We start from the raw sequence: 24,710 nt of genomic DNA, 5'->3' as shown, positions 1-24,710 counted from the left end.
TAACTTCCTCCCAAGGTTGTTCTAAGAATTATAAGAGATGACAAAACATGAAAAGTGCCCAGCAGAAAATCTAGCAAATTCTCTTCTGGAGATTTCAACCGAAGCCCTGGTCAGGTAGCTCAGTTGTTTATAGAGTATTGTTCCAATATGCCAAGGTTGCAGGTTTGATCCCCGGTCAGGGCACGTATTTAGAATTAACTAAAGAATAAACAAATAAGTGGAACAACAAATCAAAGTTCCCCTTCTGTCTCTCTCCCTTTCTCTATAAAACCAATAAATACATTTTCAAAATAAAAAAGAATTCAACTGCCTGGCTGGTGTAGCTCAGTGGATTGAGCTCGGGCCTGCGAACCAGACGATTGCGGTTCGATTCCCAGTCAGGGCACATGCCTGGGTTGCAGGCCAGTTCCCAGCAGGGGACCCACGAGAGGCAACCATACAATGATATTTCTCTCTCTCTCCTTCCCTTCCCCTCTTAAGATAAATAAATTAAATCTTAAAAAAAAAAAGAATTCAACTGGACTTTTTAAAAAGTCAGGTTCCGTTGACATACCTGTGACAGACTGATTTCACAAGTCTAACTTACGGTGCCCCAGCCCCTATAACTTCAGATAGCCTCAAGGCCTTTAGTGGACCAGAGACAGAAACCAGAGACAGAGGCAAAAAGCTACTTAACCAGCTATAATAAAACCCAGAGACAGGCTCTGTCACATGAACATACCCTAGCTCATGTTGCAAGTGGGGCCAGTCAGTACAGAGCTAGTGAGACCGCCCTATTGGTATTCTTACCAAAGCAGAAATAATAACCAGGGGAAAGATTCTCCTTCATTAACTTTCAAACTTTCGGGGATTTGAAACAAATCTTTACAACTGAGTAAAAGCTTATTCTATAGTATGAGGTTCAAAGCAATACTCTAAAACTAAGCAATGAGGATAAAACTGGCAGGTGAGAAATATTTCTTCCCCATCTCTTTCCTTCTATATTTTTTCCTTACCCTGGAAGAGGTGTAGGCTTAGTGAATTAATTAACTCATCTTGATTACAGTGCTACATTCATTCAGTACACACGATCATATAAATGATTCTCCCTGCCTAAAAGTATTCATTAAATTCAAGTAACTGATCATAAAGTCTAGATTTGCATAACCTACATAACAGGCTTAATACTTAAGAACAAGCTTTGCCCTGGACAGGCTTTAGAATAGCTTAGTTGGGTAGAACATCACTGATATGCCAAGGCTGAGGGTCCAATCCCCAGTCAAGGCACACATAAAACTCAACTAATAAATGCATAAATAGGTGGAAAAACAAAATTGATGTCTCCCTCTCCCACCTCCTCTCTCTAAAATCAATATCTATTTTAAAAAAGAACAAGTTTAAATTAAGTCTCTCTGCTTATTTTTAGAATCTATTGCTAAGTAGGAAAGCCAACCAATCTGAAACCAGTATAAATGTATTCAAAACTAAAAGACAAAGACATCATTACAAGTGTCCAAAACATGATTCAATTTATTAAAGTCCCAAGTCTCAAACTAAGCAAAGTCAAAAACCTTCAGAACAACCTCAGAGGATAGCTTTGTTCCTAATAGGAAAACTTATGCCAATTCTACACAAGAACTCACAAAACCTGGTATCTCAGATGATTAGAGCATCATCTCAATACACCAAAGCTATGGGTTGATTCCTTGGTCAGCAGACATACAAGAAGCAACCAACTGAATACATAAATGAGTGGAACAACAAATAGATGTTTCTCTATCCCTTCAAAAGTTTAATTTTTAAAAATTCACTAAACTGTCAATTCTCAATTAATATGCAGAGAGCGGGTGATCAAGCAATTAAGGTTTTGTAAAAGTATTACTCTCAAAGCCTTCAGCTCACTTCACTCAACTCTGCCAGCAGGGGGCAGGGTTGGGAGATGGGAGGTATAAAATACAAAACTCTGCTTTCCTCCACCTTATATGCACCATGTTTTGATAACTTAAATGAGCTTTCAAAAAGTAGGAACTAGCCCTGGCTGGTGTGACTCAGTGGATTGAGTGTCAGCCAGTGAACCAAAGGGTCTCTCTCCAGTTCGATTCCCAGTCTAGGGTACATGCCTGAGTTGTGGGCTAGGTCTCCAGTAGGGGACATGTGACAAGCAACCATACACTGATGTTTCTCTTCCTCCCCTGCTCCCTATAAATAAATAAATAAATAAATAAATAAATGCCCTGGCTGGTGTAGCTCAGTGGATTGAGAGTGGATTGAACGTAGGCTTGCGAACTAAGGGATCGCAGTTCGATACTCAGTCAGGACACATGCCTGGGTTGCAGGCCAGTTCCCAGCAGGAGGCACACGAGAGGCAACCACACATTGTTATTTCTCTCCCTCTCTCCTTCCCTTCCCCTCTAAAGATAAATGAATAAAATCTTTATTAAAAAATTATATATAAATAAATAAATAAATAAATAATCTTTTAAAAAATGTAGGAACTTCACAGTGACATGGTGTAGGAACAAGGATTCGATTTTCCTATTTACTGATGGCCCAACACATTTTAAATAGCTAGCTTAATGCTAAGAGCTCAGGCTTTGTAGTCAGAAAGATCTAGATTTTATCTAGGCTTGGTTATTTATTAGCTCTATGACACCTTAATCAATTTCCCAATTTGTGGCCCTGACTGGTGTAGCTCAGTGGATTGAGCGCGGGCCTGTGAACCAGACGATCGAGGTTCGATTCCCAGTCAGGGCACATTCATGGGTTGCAGGCCAGTTCCCGGCAGGGGCCATTTCCCAGCAGGGGATGCACGAGAAGCAACCATACATTGATGTTTCTCTTCCTCTGTCCTTCCCTTCCCCTCTAAAAATAAATAAATAAATATTTTTTAAAAAAATTTCCCAATTTGTAAAATAAGGATTTATACCAATCTAAAACAGTGGAAAATTAAGAAACACAAGGTGAGTATAATGCTTGGCATGTTATCTGGCCTAAAATAAACATTTCGCGTAATCATTATTATCAGGCATGAATTATCCCCGTTTATAGATTAAACAAACAACTGAGTCTCAGAGGTTGAATAACTTTCTAGTAAAACTGGACCTCAAACCCAAAGTCTGCTTCCAAATCCTTCTTCCATTATGTCAAACCACTCACATTGCATACATGTCTGCCTTTTTAGACAGGCTACTACTCACTGCAGTTTAACTCGCTTTGATTGTGCAGTCACAGATTATGATACTTTTATTCTTACTCCATTGTTTTTCTTACCCCCAAATATTGGAGGGGTGGTGTGGATGACTTAAATTCACTAATGTGGCACAGCAGGTAAGGACCACAGAAGAGGATGAGATGCTGCCTCTCATTGTTAGTATGCTTATCGGGGTAGCCCCTCTCTTTCCATCTGATTTGTTGCTTTTAAATCTGCTATAAGCTGGACTGAGAAAAGTTTTTTGTCTGTAGTATGTGCAGAATATAGTAAGCTTTGAATGGAAGTTTGAGGAGGCATCCTATAAACAAGGCACTGGCTTCAATCAGTCGTGGTCCCAGCAGGTAAGATAGCAGACCTCAACAAGGATAATCCACGGAGGGTTTAATAAGGGAACTGTAAAAAAAGGTGTGGGCAGGCAGATACAAGACAATCTCAAGGGATAGTTCTAGCACTCTGGAACTAGTGAGAGCACCTCTAAGCCCAAGGAACAAAGGAAATATTAGAACTTTCCAAACCCAAAAGGAGTGAGTTATATAGAAAGAACCACCCCTTAAAAAAACAGCAATCTTCAACCAAGGGATGTAGCCAGCCAGAGACAACACCCCTAAAAAGGGAGTGAGGTGATTAAATTCTACAACTTCAGAGGGGAAGGAAGCCTACTGATTCAGTCCATGTAGTTAAGTCAGCCTCCCAAGGCACAGAACATGGTGGGAAAGGATGGAGTGGATCTAGAGGAGCAAATGGAAGGCACCTAATTCAGCCTCAGATAAGTCTCTGGTTTTACTTTCACATCTCTTTGTCCTAATAGGTAAGTGCCAGATAAAGAAAGAGTTACTGAACATGACAATTCTCACCCCCTTGAAGGTCCTATCTACCATAAAATATTTGTAAGCATGTTTTTCACTAGTAACCACTGTCATTTACCATTCCACTTGTAACTGTTCAGAATTCTTTGATGGTCCAATGACTTATAGGCCTTTCCCCATGCTTATGAACTTTCCACTTATCTTGCTAGGCAAAATAAAAATCACAGAAATGCAACTACTAATCAGAATCCTCAAGGATATTTAGGGGGTTATATTCTTAGATAACTAAGAAGGCAGAATAAGTTGAGTACCACTAGAGAGAAAAAAGCTGTGGTGCTGTGAAAAGTTCTGGAACAGGCTTTCTAGCCATCTGGCCCCTACCAGGCACAACTCCAGCCAGAACTCACTGTTATCCTATTAACAAAGTATAGAAGCTTCAATCATGTTCCCTGCAGGCCCAGATCTGGAGAACTACTCACCAAACCCCCCACAGCCTCCCAATTTCCACTGTACCCTCAGCCAACAAATCAACCCTTCCTCCTCCTGGAAAAAGTCCCTCTGCTTCCTAAGGCTGGTTCAAATGGCACCTCATTATGTGAACCTTACTTGGAGCCTCAAGAACATTTAGTTTATGCCTCCTCTGCATTCCCAAAAGCCTTTGCTTCAAGCGCTTAAAGCACTTATTATCCATGTACCTGTGCAGGGGCCCCACTAGACCTTTGAGATCTTAAAGCCGCTGTGTATTCTCACAGGGGCCAGAGTGTGTCAAATATTGTATAAGTACTTTATATGTATTACCACATATATTAACATGTACATACTATCATAATAAAACTGCAAATGAAGTAGAAATTCTCATCATATCAATTTTACAGACGAGAAAAATAAAGTACACAGAAAGGTTAAGTAACTTACTCAGTCTCAAAGCTAGCAAAAATTGGACCCCAAGATTCCAACTTGGGCACACCTCCAGAACTGAACTTCAACAGACCTAATGGGTTGAGAAGGTCTCATTATGAGACCAATGGTGTCCACCCCAGGGAGCATAGTTATTACTCACCCCCTGGAATATGGGAGGACAATATTGGAATTTCTAGTCATATTTGTTTTAGCTCAGCCTTTTGTAAAATGTCTATTTTTGCACATTATAAAATGTACATTATACAAAGTAGTCAACACTATACCTGTAATTTAGAACAAACATTCACATAATGTGTGTATACTCAATGCTATTTAATGACAGAACACTAAAAACATTTAAGGCTACTGTTCTAGATGACTTCCCCCAGGGACTCTGCGTTCCGACATTCTCTCTGCCTAGCACTTCAGTTAAATACATTAGCCAAATGTTTAGACTATAGGTAAGCTTCCAGAAGCAAGAGTCTGTTCTTGCATTCATCTTTGTAAACCCTACATCAGCACAGAACCTGGGTTTAGCAGATGCTGAGAGGTCAATGCTGAATCTAACTGTACCATGAGAACCTCACTGAAAAAGAGTCTCAATATTTTAATGCAACTTACTATATACCTCCAGGTTAAAAGAAAATGTATATGAAGCACACTGCTTAGGTATATAGGATTATCTTAGAAACAACAACAAAAATTAATAAATAAAATTTAAATATGTCCTCATTCGTTGCATAATAAAATTTAAAAAATGTACTTTGGAGCATACTTTAAACTGAAAATTGCATTAAAGAGATATGGACATAAAAAATTAAGTTTAGTTACAAGGTTCTTTCACTACCCAGATGGTGCACCTTCGCAGACCTAAAGGTCACCTCTGTCTGCTGTTCTTAAGAGGAAGGGAATCAAACTATCCAAAGCTGCAACTGCACACTTGACTATGAAAAGTAAATGCTGGGCCCTGGCTGGTGTAGCTCAGTGGATTGAGCGCGGGCCTGCAAACCAGACGATCGCGGTTCGATTCCCAGTCAGGGCACATGCTTGGGTTGCAGGCCAGTTTCCGGCAGGGGTCAGTTCCCTGCAGGGGATGCACCAGAAGCAACCATACATTGATGTTTCCTTCCTCTCTCCTTCCCTTCCCCTCTAAAGAGAAATAAATAAAATATTTTTTAAAAAAAAGAAAGAAAAATAAATGCTGGGAGCGTCTACTTTGCATTTCTTCAATCCAACATTTACTGGGTATCAAACAAAGGAGAGAGGCTGTAAAACCTCCCTTTTAGATGGGCTCTGAGGGAGGCTACATTAGTGCGCTGGGTTTCTTCTGGTCCAGTTTCATCCTCTGCAAAATGGGCACACTCAAATACTTAACTCTTATTTGTAAATCACCAGGATTAAAAGAAAGAAAACATGCAAAATGGATTCGTTTCCTCATTTACCAAATCTTTCCACCCCACCCCACCCCCACCACCTAAGTTCAAAGCCTGAGTTTGGTCTATATAGTTTGTTGCTATATTCCCAGGATAGAGAATGCTACTTTTTACTTAATAGATTATTTAATAAATATTACATGAATAGAATGCAAAATGCCCATTGCTCAAAAAATGTTGACTCTTATTGCTTTTGTAACGAGAAAAAAATGTACTGTGTTATTAAGAGACCCCACCCCTCCCCCAAGGATCTCACAATTCCAGGAGGAACATTATGCTGGAATGCTGGAATGGAGGAACGGAGGAATGGAGGAATGGAGATAAGAAAATCGGCTGGATCATAAAGCAGGACTTAAACGAAAACCAAATAAAATCTTAAATACACAGCAGCAGCCCAATGTCGGGCTTTTCTGAGTGAGGTTCACCCTAAATGAGGTTTATTAGAGATTACAATGACAGTTTTCACACTTGTGTACGTGCCACAGTCTGTGCCAGGCATTCTACTGGCTTCACAAAATCCAAGAAACGGGGTGTGGGGGGAGGGTGGGGTAGTGGAGATGATCTTCACACCCCCACTTTACAGATGGGAGAAGTGAGGCTCATAGAGACCCACTTAGGTGGGGGAGCCGGGATTTGAATCCCGACAGTCCGACCTCTGAGCCTGCACTCAACAGGCCCCTCTCGGAGGGGCCATCTTCGCCTCCTCCACAATCGGACACATACCCCTTGAAATTAGGAGTGTGTTAATATCACCCCGGGAGCCCGACCTAGTGGCCCCAGCACTGGGATCAGAACAAAACAATTCTTGCCTGCGAGAAAGTACCGTGGACGCCGGCCCAGCCTGAGCTTCGAGGCCGCGGTGCCCACAGTTAGGCTCACACTGTGAGCCCCCAAGCCCTTCGGGCCACACAGGAAGCGGCTGGGTGGCCTCGGGAGCCCAGGAAGGCCCTGCCCGCCGCGTGACCTTGGATCCGCCGCCCTACTCCTGGCCTCAGTTTCCCCAGCCCGGCCTCGCGCCGGGAGCTTGCGCCCGTGGAGCCGCAGGCCTCTCACACGCCCCCCTCATGCCCGCCTTCCCGCCCCACTTACGCTGGAAGGGGGCCGCTCCAGGGACGCCAACCATCGCCAAGTGCCTTGGGTTGTAAGCCTCTCGCCTCCACCCGCGGCCAGGGTCGCTCACAGACACCGCCCGGACCTGCAGCCGCGGAGCTCGCTAACCCCAGCGAAACCGTTCCAGTTGCTGGTACCACCGCCGCCGTTAGGCCGCGCGCCGCGCCGCCCCGCCTCCCGGTTGGCCCCGCCCCACCCGCCAGGGACACCCCCAGCGCGCGCTCCCTCCGCGCGCTCCCTCCTGTAAACCCAGCGCCTGCGGAAGGAAGCCTGGCCCAGAGACCAGCTGCCGTTAAACCTCGCCCCCTGACTTGCCCCACCCCTTCCACGTAAACCTCTGAGCCCTATCCCCGAGCATACTGCTTCTCAAGTCCGCCCCTCCTGCGTCACGGAGCCTGTCACGCGCAAGGTCCACTTTCAAGTACTAAGTTCCACGGTGAGCGCCAAGCAGCAGCCCGGGCCAGGGGACAGGGGCAGAGGCCTAGGGGACGGAACTTAGCGAGGGAGGAGACGACTCCTCACCTGTGTTCTATATATTAAAGCCTGGTAGCACTTGAGTTTATCATTGGGTAAGTCACTTTTTGGCCTATCATGTTCCAAATGTCTAAAATGTCATTCATTATATTAGCGTTCAGGTCCTTTTATACACTCCATCGGGTTAAATCCTAACAATAAAGAAGAGAGGTATTATTTTTCCCTTTCTGCACAAAGGGAAGGGCTTTCCAACCAGCCAGTTGCCCCCTGGCTACTCTTTGCAAAAAGCAGATGTACTTCCCCTGAAACCTATGTAATTAACCAAGTCACCCCAATAAATTCAATAATAAAAAAAGAACAGCCCTGGCTGGTGTAGCTCAGTGGATTGAGCGCGGGCCTGCGAACCAGAGGATCGTGGTTCAATTCCCAGTCAGGGCACATGCCTGGGTTGCAGGGCAGTTCCCTGCAGGCCAACTCCCAGCAGAGGATGCACAAAAAGCAACCATACATTGATGTTTCTCTCCCTCTCTCCTTCCCCTGTAAAGATAAATAAATACACAAAATTAAAAAAAAAAAAGAACAAACTGACAGCAACCAGAGGAGAGTGGGAAGAGAGAGAATGGGGGAGAATAGGGGAAGAGCCATCAAGGAACGAGTATAAAAGACACATGNGGCTACTCTTTGCAAAAAGCAGATGTACTTCCCCTGAAACCTATGTAATTAACCAAGTCACCCCAATAAATTCAATAATAAAAAAAGAACAGCCCTGGCTGGTGTAGCTCAGTGGATTGAGCGCGGGCCTGCGAACCAGAGGATCGTGGTTCAATTCCCAGTCAGGGCACATGCCTGGGTTGCAGGGCAGTTCCCTGTAGGCCAACTCCCAGCAGAGGATGCACAAAAAGCAACCATACATTGATGTTTCTCTCCCTCTCTCCTTCCCCTCTAAAGGTAAATAAATACACAAAATTAAAAAAAAAAAAAAAGAACAAACTGACAGCAACCAGAGGAGAGTGGGAAGAGAGAGAATGGGGGAGAATAGGGGAAGAGCCATCAAGGAACGAATATAAAAGACACATGGAAAAAGCCAAAGGGGGATGGATAAGTGGTGAAAATGGAGACAACTGAATTTGAACAACAATAAAACAATAAATAAATTTTAAAAAATTTTAAAAAGAGAGATGGGATTGCAACCTAGAAATTCTTGACTTCAGACCCAATACCTTGAGCTACTCTGAACTATTATGCCTCCTAAGTGCTCAAACACAGGGACTAAAATTAAAGCAAGCTCTAAATTATTCTATGTACGATGATACTGTAATCAAAATTCTTTATTTAAAATTGATTGATTGATTGATTTGAGAAAGAGAGAAACATCGGTTTGTTGTTCTACTCATTTGTTCATTCATTGCTTGATTCTTATATGTGCCTTACTGGAGATCCAACCCGAAGCCTTGGTATACAGGGCCAAGGCCCGAACCAATTGTGCTACATGCCAGGGCAACAAAGTTCTTTTACAAGCAAAGAAGTTCTTTTACAAGCAAAAAAAACTGATATAAAATATTTGCAATAGCCCTGGCTGGTATAGCTCAGTGAATTGAGCACTGGCCTGAGAATAAAAGGGTCATCCGGTTTGATTCCGGGTCAGGGCACGTGCCTGGGCTGCTGGTTCCATCCCCAGTTGGGCTGCATACAGAAGGCAACCAAGATATGTTTCTCACAGTGATGTTTCTCTCTTTCACTCTCAGATCAATAAACATATTCTCAGGTGAGGATTAAAAAAAACAATAGGAGAAGTAAAGCAAATTAAATCCAAGGCAAGCTGGTGGAAAGAAATAATAAAGATAAAATCAGAACTCAGTTGGAAGGAGAAAACAATGAGAGAATTGATGAAAATGAAAGTTTGATTCTTTGAAAAAATTAATAAGATTGATAATCCTTTAGCAAGACTAACGATGAAAAAAGAGGGTACATAATGTATCAATACTAAGAGTGAGAGATACAGATAGTGAAAGGATAATAAAGAATTATTATGAGGAATTTTATGCCCAGAAATTTGACAATTTAGGTGAGATTGACCAATTCCTTAGAATATATAAACTTCTCAACAGGTTGATAATTTGAATAGGCCTATTTTATTAAAAAGATTAAATTTGTAGTTAAGCCCTGGCTGGTGTGGCTCAGTGGACTGAGCGCCAGCCTGTGAACTGAAAGGTTGCAGGTTCGATTCCTGGTCAGGGCATATACATGGGCTGCAGGCCATGTCCCCAGTTGGGGATGTGCAAGAGGCAACCAGTTGATGTTTCTCTTGCACATCTATGTTTCTTTCTCTTTCTCTCTCCCCTCCTCTAAATAAATAAATAAATAAATAAATAAATAAATTTTTAAAGATTTAATTTGTAGTTAAAAATCTTCCAACAAAGAAACCTCCAGACCCAGAATACTTCACTCGCTAATTCTACCAAATATTTAAGAAGAAATAATATCAATTTTATAAAGTCTGTTCCAGGAAATAAGAGGAAAAAGTACTTCCAATTCACTTTATGAGGCCAGCATTACCCTATACCAAAACCACACAAAGATATTACAAGAAAACTATAGACCAATATTTCTCATGAAGACATATGCAAAAATCCTCAATGAAACATTAACTGAATCCAACAATTTATAAAAAAGATAATACGCCAGAGTCAAAGAGTCATAAAGAGTCAAATTGGGATTACCCTGCAAATGCAAGGCTGGTGTAAACACTGTGTTTACACAAAAGCCAGTACATGATTGTTCATAGCAGCTTAGATCAAAATTATCAAAAGCTGAAAATAATGTAAATGTTCTTGATCTGTTAAGTAAATAAACTGTGGTACACTCATTCAAGCGAACACTATTCAGCAATAAAAAGGAACAAATTTCTTGATTCCCACAACACTGCATATAAGTATTAAAGAAGCCAGACTCAATGGGCTACATATTCTGTAATTCCATTTGTAGGATACTATTTTTATTTTTCTATAACATATTTTTATTTATTTAAAGATTTATTTATTTACTTTTAGAGTGAGGGGAAGAGAGGGAGAAAGAGTGGGAGAGAAACATCAATGTGGGGTAGCCACTCACACGCCCCCTACTGGGGACCGGGCGGCACCCCAGGCATGAGCCCTAACTGGGAACTGAACTGCCAACTCCTTGGTTTACAGGCCTGCGCTCAGTTCAATGAACCACACCAGCCAGGGCCCATTTGTAGGATATTTTTTAATATTTTATTTATTTATTTTTGGAGAGAGAGGAAGGGAAGAAGAAAGAGTGGGAGAGAAACATCAATGTGTGGTTGCCTCTCATTTGCCCCCTACTGGGGACCTGGCCTGCAACCTAGGCATGTGGCCTGACTGGGAATCAAATGGGCGACCCTTTGCTTCATAGGCCTGTGCTCAATCCACTGAGCTACACCAGCCAGGGCTGTAGGATATTTTTTAAAAGCCGTAATTATACGGACATAAAATAGATCTGTGGTTGCCAGTTACTAGAGCACAGGAAAATTCTGAGGATGATGGAACTATTCTGCATCTTAATTGTCATGATTAGATGATTGATGCATTGCCAACATTTTTAGAATTGTGCATTTAAAAAAAAATGAGTGACTTTAGCCCTGGCTGGTGTGACTCAGTGGGTTGAACTTCAGCCTCTGACTTGAAAGGTCGCTGGTTCAATTCCTGGTAAGAGCACATGCCTGCATTGCAGGCCAGGTCCCCCAGGTGGGGATGGGTGGCAACCAGTGGATAGAGATTTCTCTCACTCTCTTTCTCTCTCCCTTCCCTTCTCTCTAAAAATGAAAATAAAATTAAAAGTCTTTTTTAAAAAGTGAGTGACTTTATGAAAAATTTTAAAGTGCATTTAAAAGTGAAAAATTGAAGTATAATAAACATATAACAAGATGTACAAATCACGCCCTGGCTGGGGTAGCTCAGTGGATTGAGCAGAGGCCTTTGAACCACATGATCGCGGTTCGATTCCCAGTCAAGGCACATGCCTGGGTTGCAGGCCACTTCCCAGCAGGGAATGCACGAGAGGCAACCATACATTGATATTTCTCTCCTCCTCTCCTTCCTTTCCTCTCTAAAGATAAATAAATAAAATCTTTAAAAAAAAAAAAGATGTACAAATCACAAGCATACAGCTCAATCAGTTTGTTTCAGGCTTAACACCTTGTAATCACCATTCATATCAACATAAAATTCATTTTTCATCACTCTAAAAGGTTCTGTAGTCTTTTTTCTAGTCAGTACCCCACCCAGAGTTCTCTACTATTCTAATATTTATCACTGTAGTTATATGAATGATTTTTAACTGCTTTATTGAGATATGATTCATATACCATATATTCACCCATTTAAAGTGTATAATTCTAGCCCCATGCTGAGCATACTTTGTTGTATTCAGCTGTCTGCCTGTCAGCCAGCCTGTCAATATTACATTATTTATGGTACCAACTGATAAAAGGAATAAGTTATAAAAAAAGTAAAAATAAAAAAAAATAAAGTGTATAATTCAAGGCTTTTTAGTATATTCACAGAACTGTGTAACCATCACCAGAATCTAACTTTATATCATTTTCATCATCCCAGAAAGAAACCCAATACTCATTATTAGCAGTCACTTCCCACCCTGTTCTCCCCCAGCTCTTACTGCTTTTTAAAAAATCAACTTTAGCCCTGGCTGGTGTGGCTCAATGGATTGAGCGCCAGCCTGCAAACCATAGGGTAGTAGGTTCGATTCCCGGTCAGAACACATGCCTGGGGTGTGGGCCAGGTCCCAGGTAGGGGGTGCATGAGAGGCAATCACGCATTGATCTTCCCCTCTCTTCCTCCCTCCCTTCCCCTGTCTAAAAATAAAATAAATAAAATCTTTTTTAAAAATCAACTTTATTAAGGTACACTTTATGTACAAAAAACCACATCAATTTAAAAGGCACAGTTTGCTCTGGCTCATATAGCTCGATGGATCAAGCACTGGACTGCAAACTGAAGGGTCGTCATTTCAATTCCCAGTCTAGGGCATGTGCCTGGGTTGCGGCCAGGTCCTCAGTGGGGGACGGCATGTGAGAGGCAACTATACATTGATGTTTCTCTCCCAATCTTTCTCCTTCCTTTCCCCTCTCTCTAAAAATAAATAAATAAATAATCTTTAAAAAAAAAAAAAAGCTTAGCCTCAGGTGACAGAATTGAATTCTGACATTCTTTTCCCAACCTCATAAAGGAATTACAGTCTCCACAGACCTAAGGAAATTGCTCAGGGCCCTGGCTGTTTCTTGTCCAAACCAAGTAATGGTTTTTCTTTAACTATCAACAAGGAGGATAAAGATGGGTGGCAGGGAGAAATGCATTCTGCCTGCCATCTGCCCTGGCCATGCCTCTTCCGCTAATGAATGATAAACACAAGGCCCAGCCAGATGACAGTCAGTGAGGGAAAGCTAATTTAAAGGTGTATGGTCCTGTTGAGTAAACAGGAGCCTGCAATGCTGATGGCACTTTAAAAAGCCTGTCTGTACACCTGAGAAATATTTGGCATGGGTGGGACATTTCTAATAAGCAAGATTTTCTTCTCCATAGGCGGCTGAAGAGCACAAGAACTTAGAGGGGGAGATAAACAAGTAGAGTTTCTTGAACATGGGTTGTATTATTAAAATTAATTTTTGTTTATGATTATGAGGCAAATGTGAGCATACTGATGAGGAGGACTTTGTATACTATGCAACAAGATTAGGGAGAAAATGAAACCCTAGCTGGGTACTTCAGTTGGTTAGAGCGTCATCCTGATGTGCCAAGGCTGCAGGTTCAATCGCTAGTGACGGCACATTTAAGAATCAACCAATGAGCCCTGACTGATGTGGCTCAGTGGGTTAAGGGTTCTTGCAAACCAAAAGGTCGACCATTCTCTTCCCAGTCAGGGCACATGCCTGAGTTGCTGGCCAGGTACCTGGTTGGAGGCATGAGAGAAGCAACTAATCGATGTTTCTCTGGCATAGGGATGTTTCTGTTTCTGTTTCTTTCTCCCTCTCTCTCTTTTTCTCCCTCCATTTCCCTCTCTATAAAAATAAATGAAGTCTTTAAAAAATTTTTTAAGAAAAAAATTAGTCCATGAATGCATTAAATAAGTAGAAAAACAGATCAGTGTTACCCTCCCTCTCTAAAATCAATTTTAAAAAAATGAAAACCAAGCCCTGGCTGGTGTAGCTTAGTGGATTGAGCACGGGCCTGCGAACCAGACGATCGGGGTTCGATTCCCAGTCAGGGCACATGCCTGGGTTGCAGTCCAGTTCCCGGCAGGGGCCAGTTCCTGGCAGAGGATGCACAAGAAGCAACCATACATTGATGTTTCTCTTCCTCTCTCCTTCCCTTCCCCTCTAAAGATAAATAAATAATTAAAAAAAAAAAAAGAAAACCACTCTTAATTTCTGACACTGAGGGAAAAAATGCTGTCACCATTTTATTATATATCCTTCTCAAGTATTTTTTAACTATTTTTATTCATCGTATTTACATATTGAGATCATACTGACAGTACATTTCTGCATTCTGCCTTTTTTCTTTTTTCACTATTATATATATTAGCATTTTTAAAAAAGATTTTATTTATTTATCTTAGAGGGGAAGGGAAGGAGAGAGAGAGAGAGAGAGAAATATCAATGTATGGTTGCCTCTCATTCGTCCCCTGCCAGGAACCGGGAACCAGGAACTGGCCTGCAACCCAGGCATGTGCCCTGACTGGGAATCGAACCGCGATTGTGTAGTTTGTAGGCCCGCGCTCAATCCACTGAGCTACACCAGCCAGGGCTACATCAGCCTTTTTTGATGACACTAAGAATTATTCATAAACATCACTTCAATGATGGTCACATGACACTCCACTTTTGGTAGAATCTGATATGAAGTCATTAGGGCTGCCTTTTCTTTTTTGTTATAATTATGCCTTATTGAATGAACATCACTGTGCATCACATTTTTCTATTTTCTGATTCTTAAAATAGGTTTTTTCAAAATAGTATCATTAGCAGTGAAACAGCACTAGAATGTTATCAGCAACTGGACTTCTGTTCAGCAACCTCAGTACTTGAGTTCTGGCTAAGAAAGAATTCAGAAACGAGACTGAAATACAAGCAAAAGTTTATTTAGAAAGACACAGAGGTAGAAGACGTGAGCCATGGAAAAAGTGATCCAGCTGGGCAGTGTGGGCTCGGGAAACAAGTAACAGAGAGAAGGGCCCTTGGAGCTCAGGAAAAAGAAAGGCAGAGAGGAAGTACCTGGGGGAAGGCAAGGGGGAGAGGTGAGAGCATGCTCCAGAGAGTGTGTGCATCCAGGGAAAGGAGGAGGTGGGGAAGAACATAGGCATATGAGGAGAGAGAGAGAAAGTGGGAGCTGCACTGGGTCCTTCATCCTAAGGGGTTTTTTCTGGAAGTCTCAGTGGAGGATCTCAATAGACCATTCATCAGCTTTCTAGGTGTGTCCTTTGAGGGTCCAGGTCCTGGTCTCCACTGATTGGTCCTTGCCAGGGCAGGGGGTCATTAGTCAGCAAAGCTAGTCCTGATGTCAGCCACGATAGATATCTCCCACCTGGCCTTGCTGCTTCTCTGGGTCTGGAGCTAAAACACAATTGAGGCCTAGATTATCCCTAGGGCTTAATGCTTGAGGTAGTAGTCATGCAAGGGAGTCACCTGAGGCTACTCTCCAGCTGCTTTGTTCCAATTCTCAGAGAATCTTACTTTAGGACTAGGGATAAGAAAGATCAGGGGGTCTAAACCACACGACCAGTGATATGATAGGAGAGGAAAGGTCACCCCGGGCGCGAGGTCCCACCCTACAATTATCTGTTGCTAGGCACTTGAGGCTTTCTGCCCTCTTGACCTTCAGTACCTGGCCTATGGATCCTATGCTGCTCATGCCTGTCTAACTGCCTACTACAGTATCATTGGTTCAAGTTATAGCAATATTTTTGGTTTTACCAAATCATATTTCCACCAGTGCTGGTTAAGTGCACTCACCTGATAACACCCTTATCAATGTGTTATCATTAAAATTATTTTACAACATTTCCAAATTTATAGGTGAAAATGTGGGACATTGCTAATGGCCAGTGTTGCTCCCTGTTAGGTAACTAAATCCATGAAACTTAGAAGTACCCAAGAGGAGAAGAGGATGCCAGTCCGAGGCAGTGGGCCTCCTGCCAGCAGATAACAGTACAGAGGCTTACTCCTCTCAACTCCCACACCCAATCATCTCAGTGACTTTAGTGACAGTGCCATGGGAATCCACATCTTCCTCTTCATACTGACTTCCAAGCTCCCGGGTGAGGTTCTCATCAGCTCTTTATTTTTTTAAATATTTTATTTATTTGTTTTTAGAGAGAGGGGAAGGGAAGGGAAAAGAGTAGAAGAGAAAAATCAGTGTGTGGTTGCCTCTCAGGTGTCCCTTACTCGGGACCTGGCCTGCAACCCAGGCATGTGCCCTGACTGGGAATCGAACCAGTGACCCTTTGCTTCACAGGCCCATGTTCAATCCACTGAGCTATACCAGCCACGGCAGCTCTTTATGGTTTTGGTCTCCTTTTAGACGTTTCATTATGAAATCTGTCATACTTGCAGAAATGTACATTTTACTTTCGTAACAGTCTCCTCAGTGGCCTCCCTGCCTCTAAGGTCTCACTTCACTAACTGTCCTCTGCTGTCAGAGGATCTAACCACAACTCACCTCTGACTTGTTTCCCTGCCGACTTTCCAGCCACCTTTAAAAATCCTAACTGGCTCCTATTTCTTGATAGGAGCTACTTAAACTCATCATGGTATTCAAAGCTATACATGCTCTCACCTTGCTTACCTTCTGCCTGCCCTGCCTTCCTGTCCAGCCACACAGAAATGCTTCACAAGATGGCCCCAGGTGGCTGGCTCAGTTGGTTAGAGTGTCATCTCTATACGCCAAGGTTGCAGGTTCGATTCCAGGGTCAAGGCACGTGTAAGAAGCCATAATTGAATGCATAAATAAGTGGAACAAATTGATGTTTATGTCTCTTTCTCTCTCTCTCAAAATCAATAAATAAAAAAATTAAAAATAAATACTTTAGCTCTGGCTGGTGTAGCTCAGTGGATTGAACGTGGGCCTGCAAACTAGAGGATCCAGGTTCGATTCCCAGTCAGGGCACATGCCTGGGTTGCAGGCCAGTTCCCAGCAGGGGACCCACGAGAGGCAACCATACATTGATATTTCTCCCCTTCTCTCCTTCCCTTCCCCTCTAAAGATAAATAAATAAAATCTTTAAAAAAAAAAGAAATACTTCACAAGAGCTACTTTAAATGTTTCGTATGTGCCAAGTACATACACAAAGCTCAAAGCATAACTAACAGCCCTGCCAGGTTTGGTTCTATCATATTATCCCTTTTCACAGGTGAGAAGACTGAGGCTCACAAAAACTGAGTGATTTTTCTCAGTGCACCCAGCTGATAAGTGGCCGATTCTATTGAACCTGTGTTTTGAACCCCAGGTTACCATACTTGGTCTTTTCCAGATAACACTCTGTCCTCTAGGCCTTTGCCCAAACTGGTCCCTGGGCCTTCTTTAGGCCTAGAGACAGACCTTTAAGTCCTACCCAGCTGTTATCATGTTCTTCCACCTCTGTTTCATCAAATACCCTGGGCCTTTCAGACAATACAAGTTCCCATGTACTGAACACAAAACCCCCACTGGAACACAGTTTTAAACCTTCCATATTGACTGTGTGTTCCTTAGTGCCAGGGCTCTTTTCTTATTTATTTCTTATTTATATCCTGGGTCTTTGGGCCCAGGATGGTGTCTGACGAGGAAGTGCCACTCAGGAGAGTCTAGCCTGACTCAGTCAGAACTGTCTCCCTTTCCAGCTTGTGTTTGTGTATTCTCTCAGTTGCTCAACAAACATTTGATAGTACTGATGGTGGACTAGGCCTCAGATTGTATTGATTCCTGCCTAAAATCCTCTTGAACTGCTGGGAGTGTAAATGGTACAACCACTTTGGAAAACAGTATCTACTAAAGCCAAACACATACTGGTTCTACGACCCAGCATTTCCACTCTTGGGCAAATACCGGAAAGGAATGGTACCCTATGTGCATGAAAGCATGTGTATACAATTGTGCACAGGAGCTGAGGAACAAGTGAAGATAGGGGATGTATAAAATGGAGTCACTTTAGCCAAGCTGCTAAAATGATCAACATCTGAAGGTTGAGACACGAGGAAAGGCCCTATTCTTGTTCTACCTAGGCTGGGAACGTAAACTTTTGAACTTTCCAATCCTGTGTCAATGCCTGGATATACATCTGGACATACACCAGACCTCCAGATAACCCTCTGACTACCCGCTGAAGGACGCAGGTATCCAGGCCAAAGACATCCACCTGACATCTATTCTCCAGACCACTGGATGTGACCAGACCACCTGGCATTTCTCTTCCAGACTGCCTGACATCTGACAGATCACCATCCTGGACCAACCCCAGGGCTGAGAATGCACGACTGATTTTTTTAGAATTAACTTCTGACTGTAAGAACTCTTTTCTTTCTTCTTTGAAGACTTCTGGGGTTTTGTCTGTTTTCCCAGTTTGTAAACTCTAAGACTTGAGTAAATCTTTTTTTAAAATAAATCTTTATCACTTGTTTCTAGCCAAAGCCTCCATACTCCTTTTGAGTTCATTCCCCAGAGCATTATTTAGAAAAGCCCAAACTAGAAAGTTCCCAAGTGTCTGTCAACAGGAGAAGGATAAGTTGTGATCTATTCATACAGTGAAATACTACACAGCAATGAAAATGAACTATATAGACAATAGAGATGCATCTCACATGCTAAGTGAAAGATGCCGGACTCAAGAGTATATACAAACTCTGCCCTGGCTGGTGTAGCTCAGTGGATTGAGCACGGGCCTGCGAACCAGAGGATCGCGGTTCGATTCCCGATCAGGGCACATGCCTGGGTTGCAAGCCACTTCCCGGCAGGTGACACAGGATACATTGTGTGTCCTCGGCAGAGGCAACCATACATTGATATTTCTCTCCCTCTCTCCTTCCCTTCCCCTCTAAAGATAAATAAATAAAATATTTTAAAAAAAGAGTATATACAAACTCTGTTTAAATGTAAAGTCCACCCTGACCCATGTGGCTTAGTTGGTTAGGCTTTGTCCTGCAAAGCAAAAGGTTCTCAGTTTGGTTTGTATCCCACTCCTGACACCAAAAAAAAAAAAAAAAAGTTGCCAGTTCAATTCCCAGTTTGGTCACATGCCTGGTTGTGGGTTCAGTCCCCAATCAGGGTGCATAAGGGTGGTGACCCACTGATGTTTCTCTCTCAGATTAATGTTTCTCACCCTCTTGCCCTCCCTTCCCCTCTAAGGATAAATAAATAAATTCCTTTTTTAAAAATTTATTTATCTTTAGAGGGGAAGGGAGGGGAGAGGGAGAGAAACCTCAATGTATGGTTGCCTCTCATGAGTCCCCTGCTGGGAACTGGCCTGCAACCCAGGCATGTGCCCTGACTGGGAACTGAACCGTGATCGTCTGGTTTGCAGGCCCGCGCTCAATCCTCTGAGCTACACCAGCCAGGGATAAAATCCTTTTTTTAAAATAAATCAATATAGTAGTATCTGGACAGGTTAGGATCCATTTGATTAGCACATTCTCCCAATACACAAAGGTTGTGGGTTCAATCCCTGGGCACACACAAAAATCAACCAATGAGTGAATGAATAAGTGGAACAACAAATTGATTTTCCTCTCTCTCTCCCTTCCCACCCAATCAATAAATTAAAAAAAAAAAAAGTTCAGCCTTGGCTGGTGTGGCTCAGTGGATTGAGCGCTGGCCTGAGAACCAAAGGTTTGCCGATTTAATTCCCAGTCAGGGCACAGGCCTGGGTTGCAGGCCAGGTCCCCTGTAGGGGGCTTGAGAGAGGCAACCACACATTGAGATTTCCCTCCCTTCTCTCTTTAAAAATGAGTAAGTTTTTTTTTAAATATTTTATTTATTTATCTTTAGAGGGGAAGGGAAGGAGAGAGGGAGAGAAATATCAATGTATGGTTGCCTCTGCCAAGGACACACAATGTATCGTGTGTCCCCTGCCGGGAAGTGGCCTGCAACCCAAGCATGTGCCCTGACTGGGAATCGAACCGCGATCCTCTGGTTCGCAGGCCCGTGCTCAATCCACTGAGCTACACCGGCCAGGGCAAAAATGAGTAAGTTTTTTTAAAAGTTCAGGTTTAGAGATGTCAATAGACCAGCAGTTTTCAACCTTTTTCATCTTATAGCATGCGTAAGTCTAATTACTAAAATTCTGTAGCACACCAACAAATACATTTTATAGCCAATCTGACCCCCCAAAATAGGTATAATTTTGATTCATTTACACCAGATGGCTGCTATTATGTTGACTGTTGTCATTTTTAAAAATGTGACCATCTGAGAGAAAAGAGGTCAGTGGCCCTGACTAAATAATCAGGTAGGGCATGTTTTAAAAATTCTTTCGGCACACTGGTTGGAAATCGATACAGTAGACTGTCACATGGTGATGCTTTACATTTCTTGCTGTGGTTGTTAGAACTCCAGAGGTAAGGGCCCTGGTCAGGGACTCAGTTGGTTAGAACATCATCCCAGTATACCAAGGTTGCAGCTTCAATCTCAGGTCAGGGAACATATAAGAAGCAACCAATGAATGCATAGATAGGAGAAGCAGCAAATCGAAGTTTCTTTCTCTCTCTCTCTCCCCTGCTCCTCCTCTCTCTCTAAAATCAAAATTTTAAAACACTTGTTTACATAAGTTAGACAACAAATCGATGTTTCCCTCTCTACCTTTCTCTCTCAAATTAGTTTTAAAAACCCGAAAAATTTAAAACTCCAGAGGTAAGGTTGGTGCAAAGCTGTTGCATATTGTCTGAAATAGTCTGCATGTGACCCATTTCCTTACTCCTTTCATCCTCCAGTGTGGCTGAGGCCTTGGCGTTAAGAGGTCGCTAAGGCTCCCCTCCTCTCCCTGCTGGGCCTCCTCTCTGGCACACCTTCTCCAGGTGTCAGCTGTGCTGGAAACAGCTCATCCCAGGCCCAGACACGTTGTGTGACCTTAAACTGCCTTTGGGCCCTCATCCACATCTGGGCCCTGGGAAGCTGCTGCTGGTGGTTGGGACAGAGTTGGGTGCAGCTGTTTGCTTTACAACACAGACAATTGCGCCCACCCTCTAGGTGCGTCAGGGCACAGCTCCACACCTGTTTCCACCCTCAGGCCCAAGTGCAGAGAACAAAAGAACACCCACTCACCGAGGTCCTCACCTTGATGGGGGTTGGGAGAAAGACTGCAAAAGGGAGGGAAAGGAAGAGAAGCTCAAGGGAATACAGGGTTTGAATCAGCATAGTCTGATACAAATTTCTCGAATAATGGGCTTGTTCTATACTTGTGCTTCTCAGTATGACAGCCAGCAGAACATGTAGCTATTGAGCACGTAAAATGTGGCTGGTGTTTTACTGAAGAACAAAATTCTAATATAATTTATTTTGTATTTATATAGCCACGTGCACCTAGTGACTGCTTGGTTGCACAGTGTGAGTTGGCTCTGGAGGATGTTACAGTTATCATCTGTTGAGCACATACTTTGTGCCAGGTACACTGCATGAGTTTTCCTATCTATTCTCCACAACCACTCTAGAGGAAAGGTGTTATCTTCCCCATTTACAGGTGGTGAAACTGAGGATCTGAGTGGCAAAGTCACTTGGCCAAACTCCCAGAATAAGGGAGTGCTGGAAGCTGAAAGGGAACATCCAAAATCACACTTCAAAACCCCAATCAAATAAAATAAACCCATAGAACCCTGCAGGCTTTGCAGCATCTAGCTCCCTTACAAATGAATGAAGTGTTCAAATTGCTAAAGGAATGCAAATCAGCTTATGTTTGGGGGACAAAAGCTCAGACCCTCTGGCCACACCCAGAGCCTTTCTAGGTTGTGGGTGAGTTGGGGGTAGTGGCTGAGTGACAAGGAGGGACCTGGGAGGAAAGGGCTTTGGGTGGGGGTAGGGCTGGCCAGCTGGTGTCGGCAACCCAGGATATCAGCTGGCTAGCGGGCTGGCGGGCTTAAACAATGAGCAGAAGGCCTGGTCAGAATCCTCTTCCCTCCACACCCGGTCCTCTCTGTGCACCCTGGCCAGCTGCTGTGGTTATCCTCTGTGGTCTCGGCTGAAGGCTGTGGGGAGCATAATAGCCTGTGGGGGCTGGTGGAAGATGCTGGGGAGGTCTGTTTGGAGTGACCTAGGGTAGGAGACAGGGGAAGTCATGAGATTTCTGGAGGTCTCCTAGGTACAGACTTTAGGCTGGGGGATTTGCATATGTCCTTCAGTTTCCTCTTCCCAAAATCCCCCTGGTGATAATAATAATGATCATTGTTAACAATAGTAACCAAGTGGCCCATGCTGAGCTGGCCTGGCTGGAACTGAAGGCTTTATCTTCGTTAATCCTCTAGACTGTTTTAGGAACCAAAGACTTTTCTTATTTCCCTTTTCCTCTGGTGGAGCCAAAGGCTCAGAGTGGTCAAGTGACTTGCCGGACATTATAGACATGAGAGCAAATGTTCCTTCCTCACCTGAGTTTCCCAGTCTTTCTACTTAAAAGCTTATTTCGGGATTTTGGTAATTCATGAGGTGTTTACACTTTTTAACTGTTGAAAAGATCAACTTAAAAAATGTTGTTTGTGACACGTGAAACATTACATTCGAGCTTTATGATTTGAGACACAGCGATGCTTATTTATACATTGTCAATGGCTGATTGCTCTGACAGCAGGCAGCCTCTGCTTTACTATCTGTCCATTGGTAAGAAAAGTTTCCTTACCCCTACCCTCTCTCTTAACCCTGGAGATGGCTTCCTGGGGGAGGCTGGGGACCCAAACTCGCAGTCCCCTGAGGGTCCTCCTCCCTCTGGCATCCTCTGACCCTTGGCAGCTCTTTTCCCTCCCAGGTTACCCGTCCTGCCAGCAGGGATATAGCCTGGCATTCGTGCATCCATTCCACACACCTGTCTGGAGCATCTACTGTGTACCAGACACTGTTCTAGGCACGAGGTATAAAGCAGATGTGGTCCTTATCTGCAGATATCAGTCAGATCTCTAAACACAAGAGGTACGGAGAGCTGTGAAAAGAATTCTTCAAAGTTATAGAGCATTGGACAGGGGAGCCTAGTCAATCTGACTATCAAAGAGGGCTTCCCGCAGGAGTTGGTGGTAATATTTGAGGTGTGAAAAATTAGTAGGTTCCAGGTCCTGAGATGCCATCTTTTAGACTCAACCCCGCCACCCCTCTTCATTTTAATCCCTTTCCCTCTTCTAGGAGCCTAGGTCTTGACTCAGAGGAGGCCTCCATCTTTGGGGGGGAGGCACTCACTCCCCTCTCCATCACTGAGCTGAAGCATTGAGACAGCATGCCAGAGAAGGTAGGTGGATACGTTTGCAGTCACTGTTTTAAAAGTGATTAGAAAAAAAAAGATAAAAATAATGATATGGTGCCTTTATGTAATGATTGCAACATTTTATTCATCCAGCAGTTCATTCATTTATAAATATTCAACAAATAGTTCTTATCTACTGTGTGACAAGCACTGTCCCAGCCCTGGGGATATAGCAGTGAGCAAGATTGGTAAAAATCCCTGCCCTGCTGGAGCTCTTTACATTCTAGTGCAGGAAGCGGTAAGTAATGTATTTGATACGATGTGGTGATCGCCATGGAGAAAAATAAAGCAGGGGAGGGTGGCAGACAGATCATTTGAAACAGGGAGGTGAGGATGAGGAGGCAACAGTTTAAGCAGAGAGCGAAGGGGCCAGTGTGGCTGTCTAGGGGAGGCATTCANGCACTGTCCCAGCCCTGGGGATATAGCAGTGAGCAAGATTGGTAAAAATCCCTGCCCTGCTGGAGCTCTTTACATTCTAGTGCAGGAAGCGGTAAGTAATGTATTTGATACGATGTGGTGATCGCCATGGAGAAAAATAAAGCAGGGGAGGGTGGCAGACAGATCATTTGAAACAGGGAGGTGAGGATGAGGAGGCGACAGTTTGAGCAGAGAGCGAAGGGGCCAGTGTGGCTGTCTGGGGGAGGCATTCATTGCTGGAACACCAAGATGCCATGAAATTCAAATCAATAGCATTCTCAGGTTATAAAATTCTAAGTAATAGAATGCTGGGGCCATGTAATGCTAATCAATACTTCTCTGGTGCCATAAAATTCCAATCAATAGGATTCTCTGGTTGTGAATTCTAACTAATAGAACTCTGAAGCCATGGCATTCTAATGAATCAGGAAGGGTCCCTGCGAAAGCAGCTGGGGAGGAAAATTCTCAGTGTTCAGTGGGAGGTAACCAGGTAAGGAAGGAAGACTGCCCAGGAGAAGGGAACAAGTAGCATATACGAGATCCTGTGGAAGGAGGGTGGAGATGTTGGGAGCAGAAACCTGACCTTCACCCAGCCGTTCAACTGGTAAGACACCCTATTTCAAAAGGGGCCGTTTCTCTACCTTTGAGTGATAACACCACGGTTTCAACAGCAGAGACGATAGTGAAAATATAGTGCTCAGAGGCACACCTGGGCTGAGCCAGGCCGGGTTTCCAGGTCTCCCTCCACTGAGGCCTGTGGCCTCTGGAGTCCCCCGCCTGCTGCGTGGAATCAGAGGACTCTGGAGTGACTGTGTCTGGGCCTTAGCTCTCCCTCTTCCCCTTTTGAGTCTTAGTCATAATATGATATTGTCCTTCCTACCCCCGCATTTATTATTCAGA

General features: G+C 43.4%; 1 protein-coding gene and 1 long non-coding RNA gene across 3 annotated transcripts in view; one reads left to right on the top strand and one right to left on the bottom strand.

Moving 5' to 3' along the window:
- CBFA2T2 (CBFA2/RUNX1 partner transcriptional co-repressor 2) overlaps nt 1-7,597 on the bottom strand; it is a 142,609-nt gene extending 135,012 nt beyond the window's left edge. For both annotated transcript variants that reach the window (XM_037043880.1, XM_037043881.1), the window contains exon 1: nt 7,419-7,597. In XM_037043880.1, coding sequence (XP_036899775.1) covers nt 7,419-7,452 — 34 coding nt within the window. In that variant the 5' untranslated portion in view covers nt 7,453-7,597. The remainder of the gene's footprint in view (nt 1-7,418) is intronic.
- Nucleotides 7,598-7,898: 301 nt separating this feature from the next.
- On the top strand, nt 7,899-23,367 carry LOC118985896 (uncharacterized). Its single transcript, XR_005066222.1, has 3 exons — nt 7,899-8,008; nt 16,052-16,247; nt 23,276-23,367. It is a non-coding gene; the product is annotated as an uncharacterized LOC118985896 (long non-coding RNA).
- The last annotated feature ends 1,343 nt before the right edge of the window (nt 23,368-24,710 follow it).

The sequence above is a fragment of the Sturnira hondurensis genome, unplaced genomic scaffold (assembly GCF_014824575.4).
Source record: "Sturnira hondurensis isolate 20B ecotype Veracruz unplaced genomic scaffold, ASM1482457v3 Scaffold0004136, whole genome shotgun sequence".
Lineage (NCBI taxonomy): Eukaryota > Metazoa > Chordata > Mammalia > Chiroptera > Phyllostomidae > Sturnira > Sturnira hondurensis.
The sequence above is the reverse complement of the archived record's forward strand: the minus strand, read 5'-3'. Positions and strand labels throughout refer to the sequence as shown.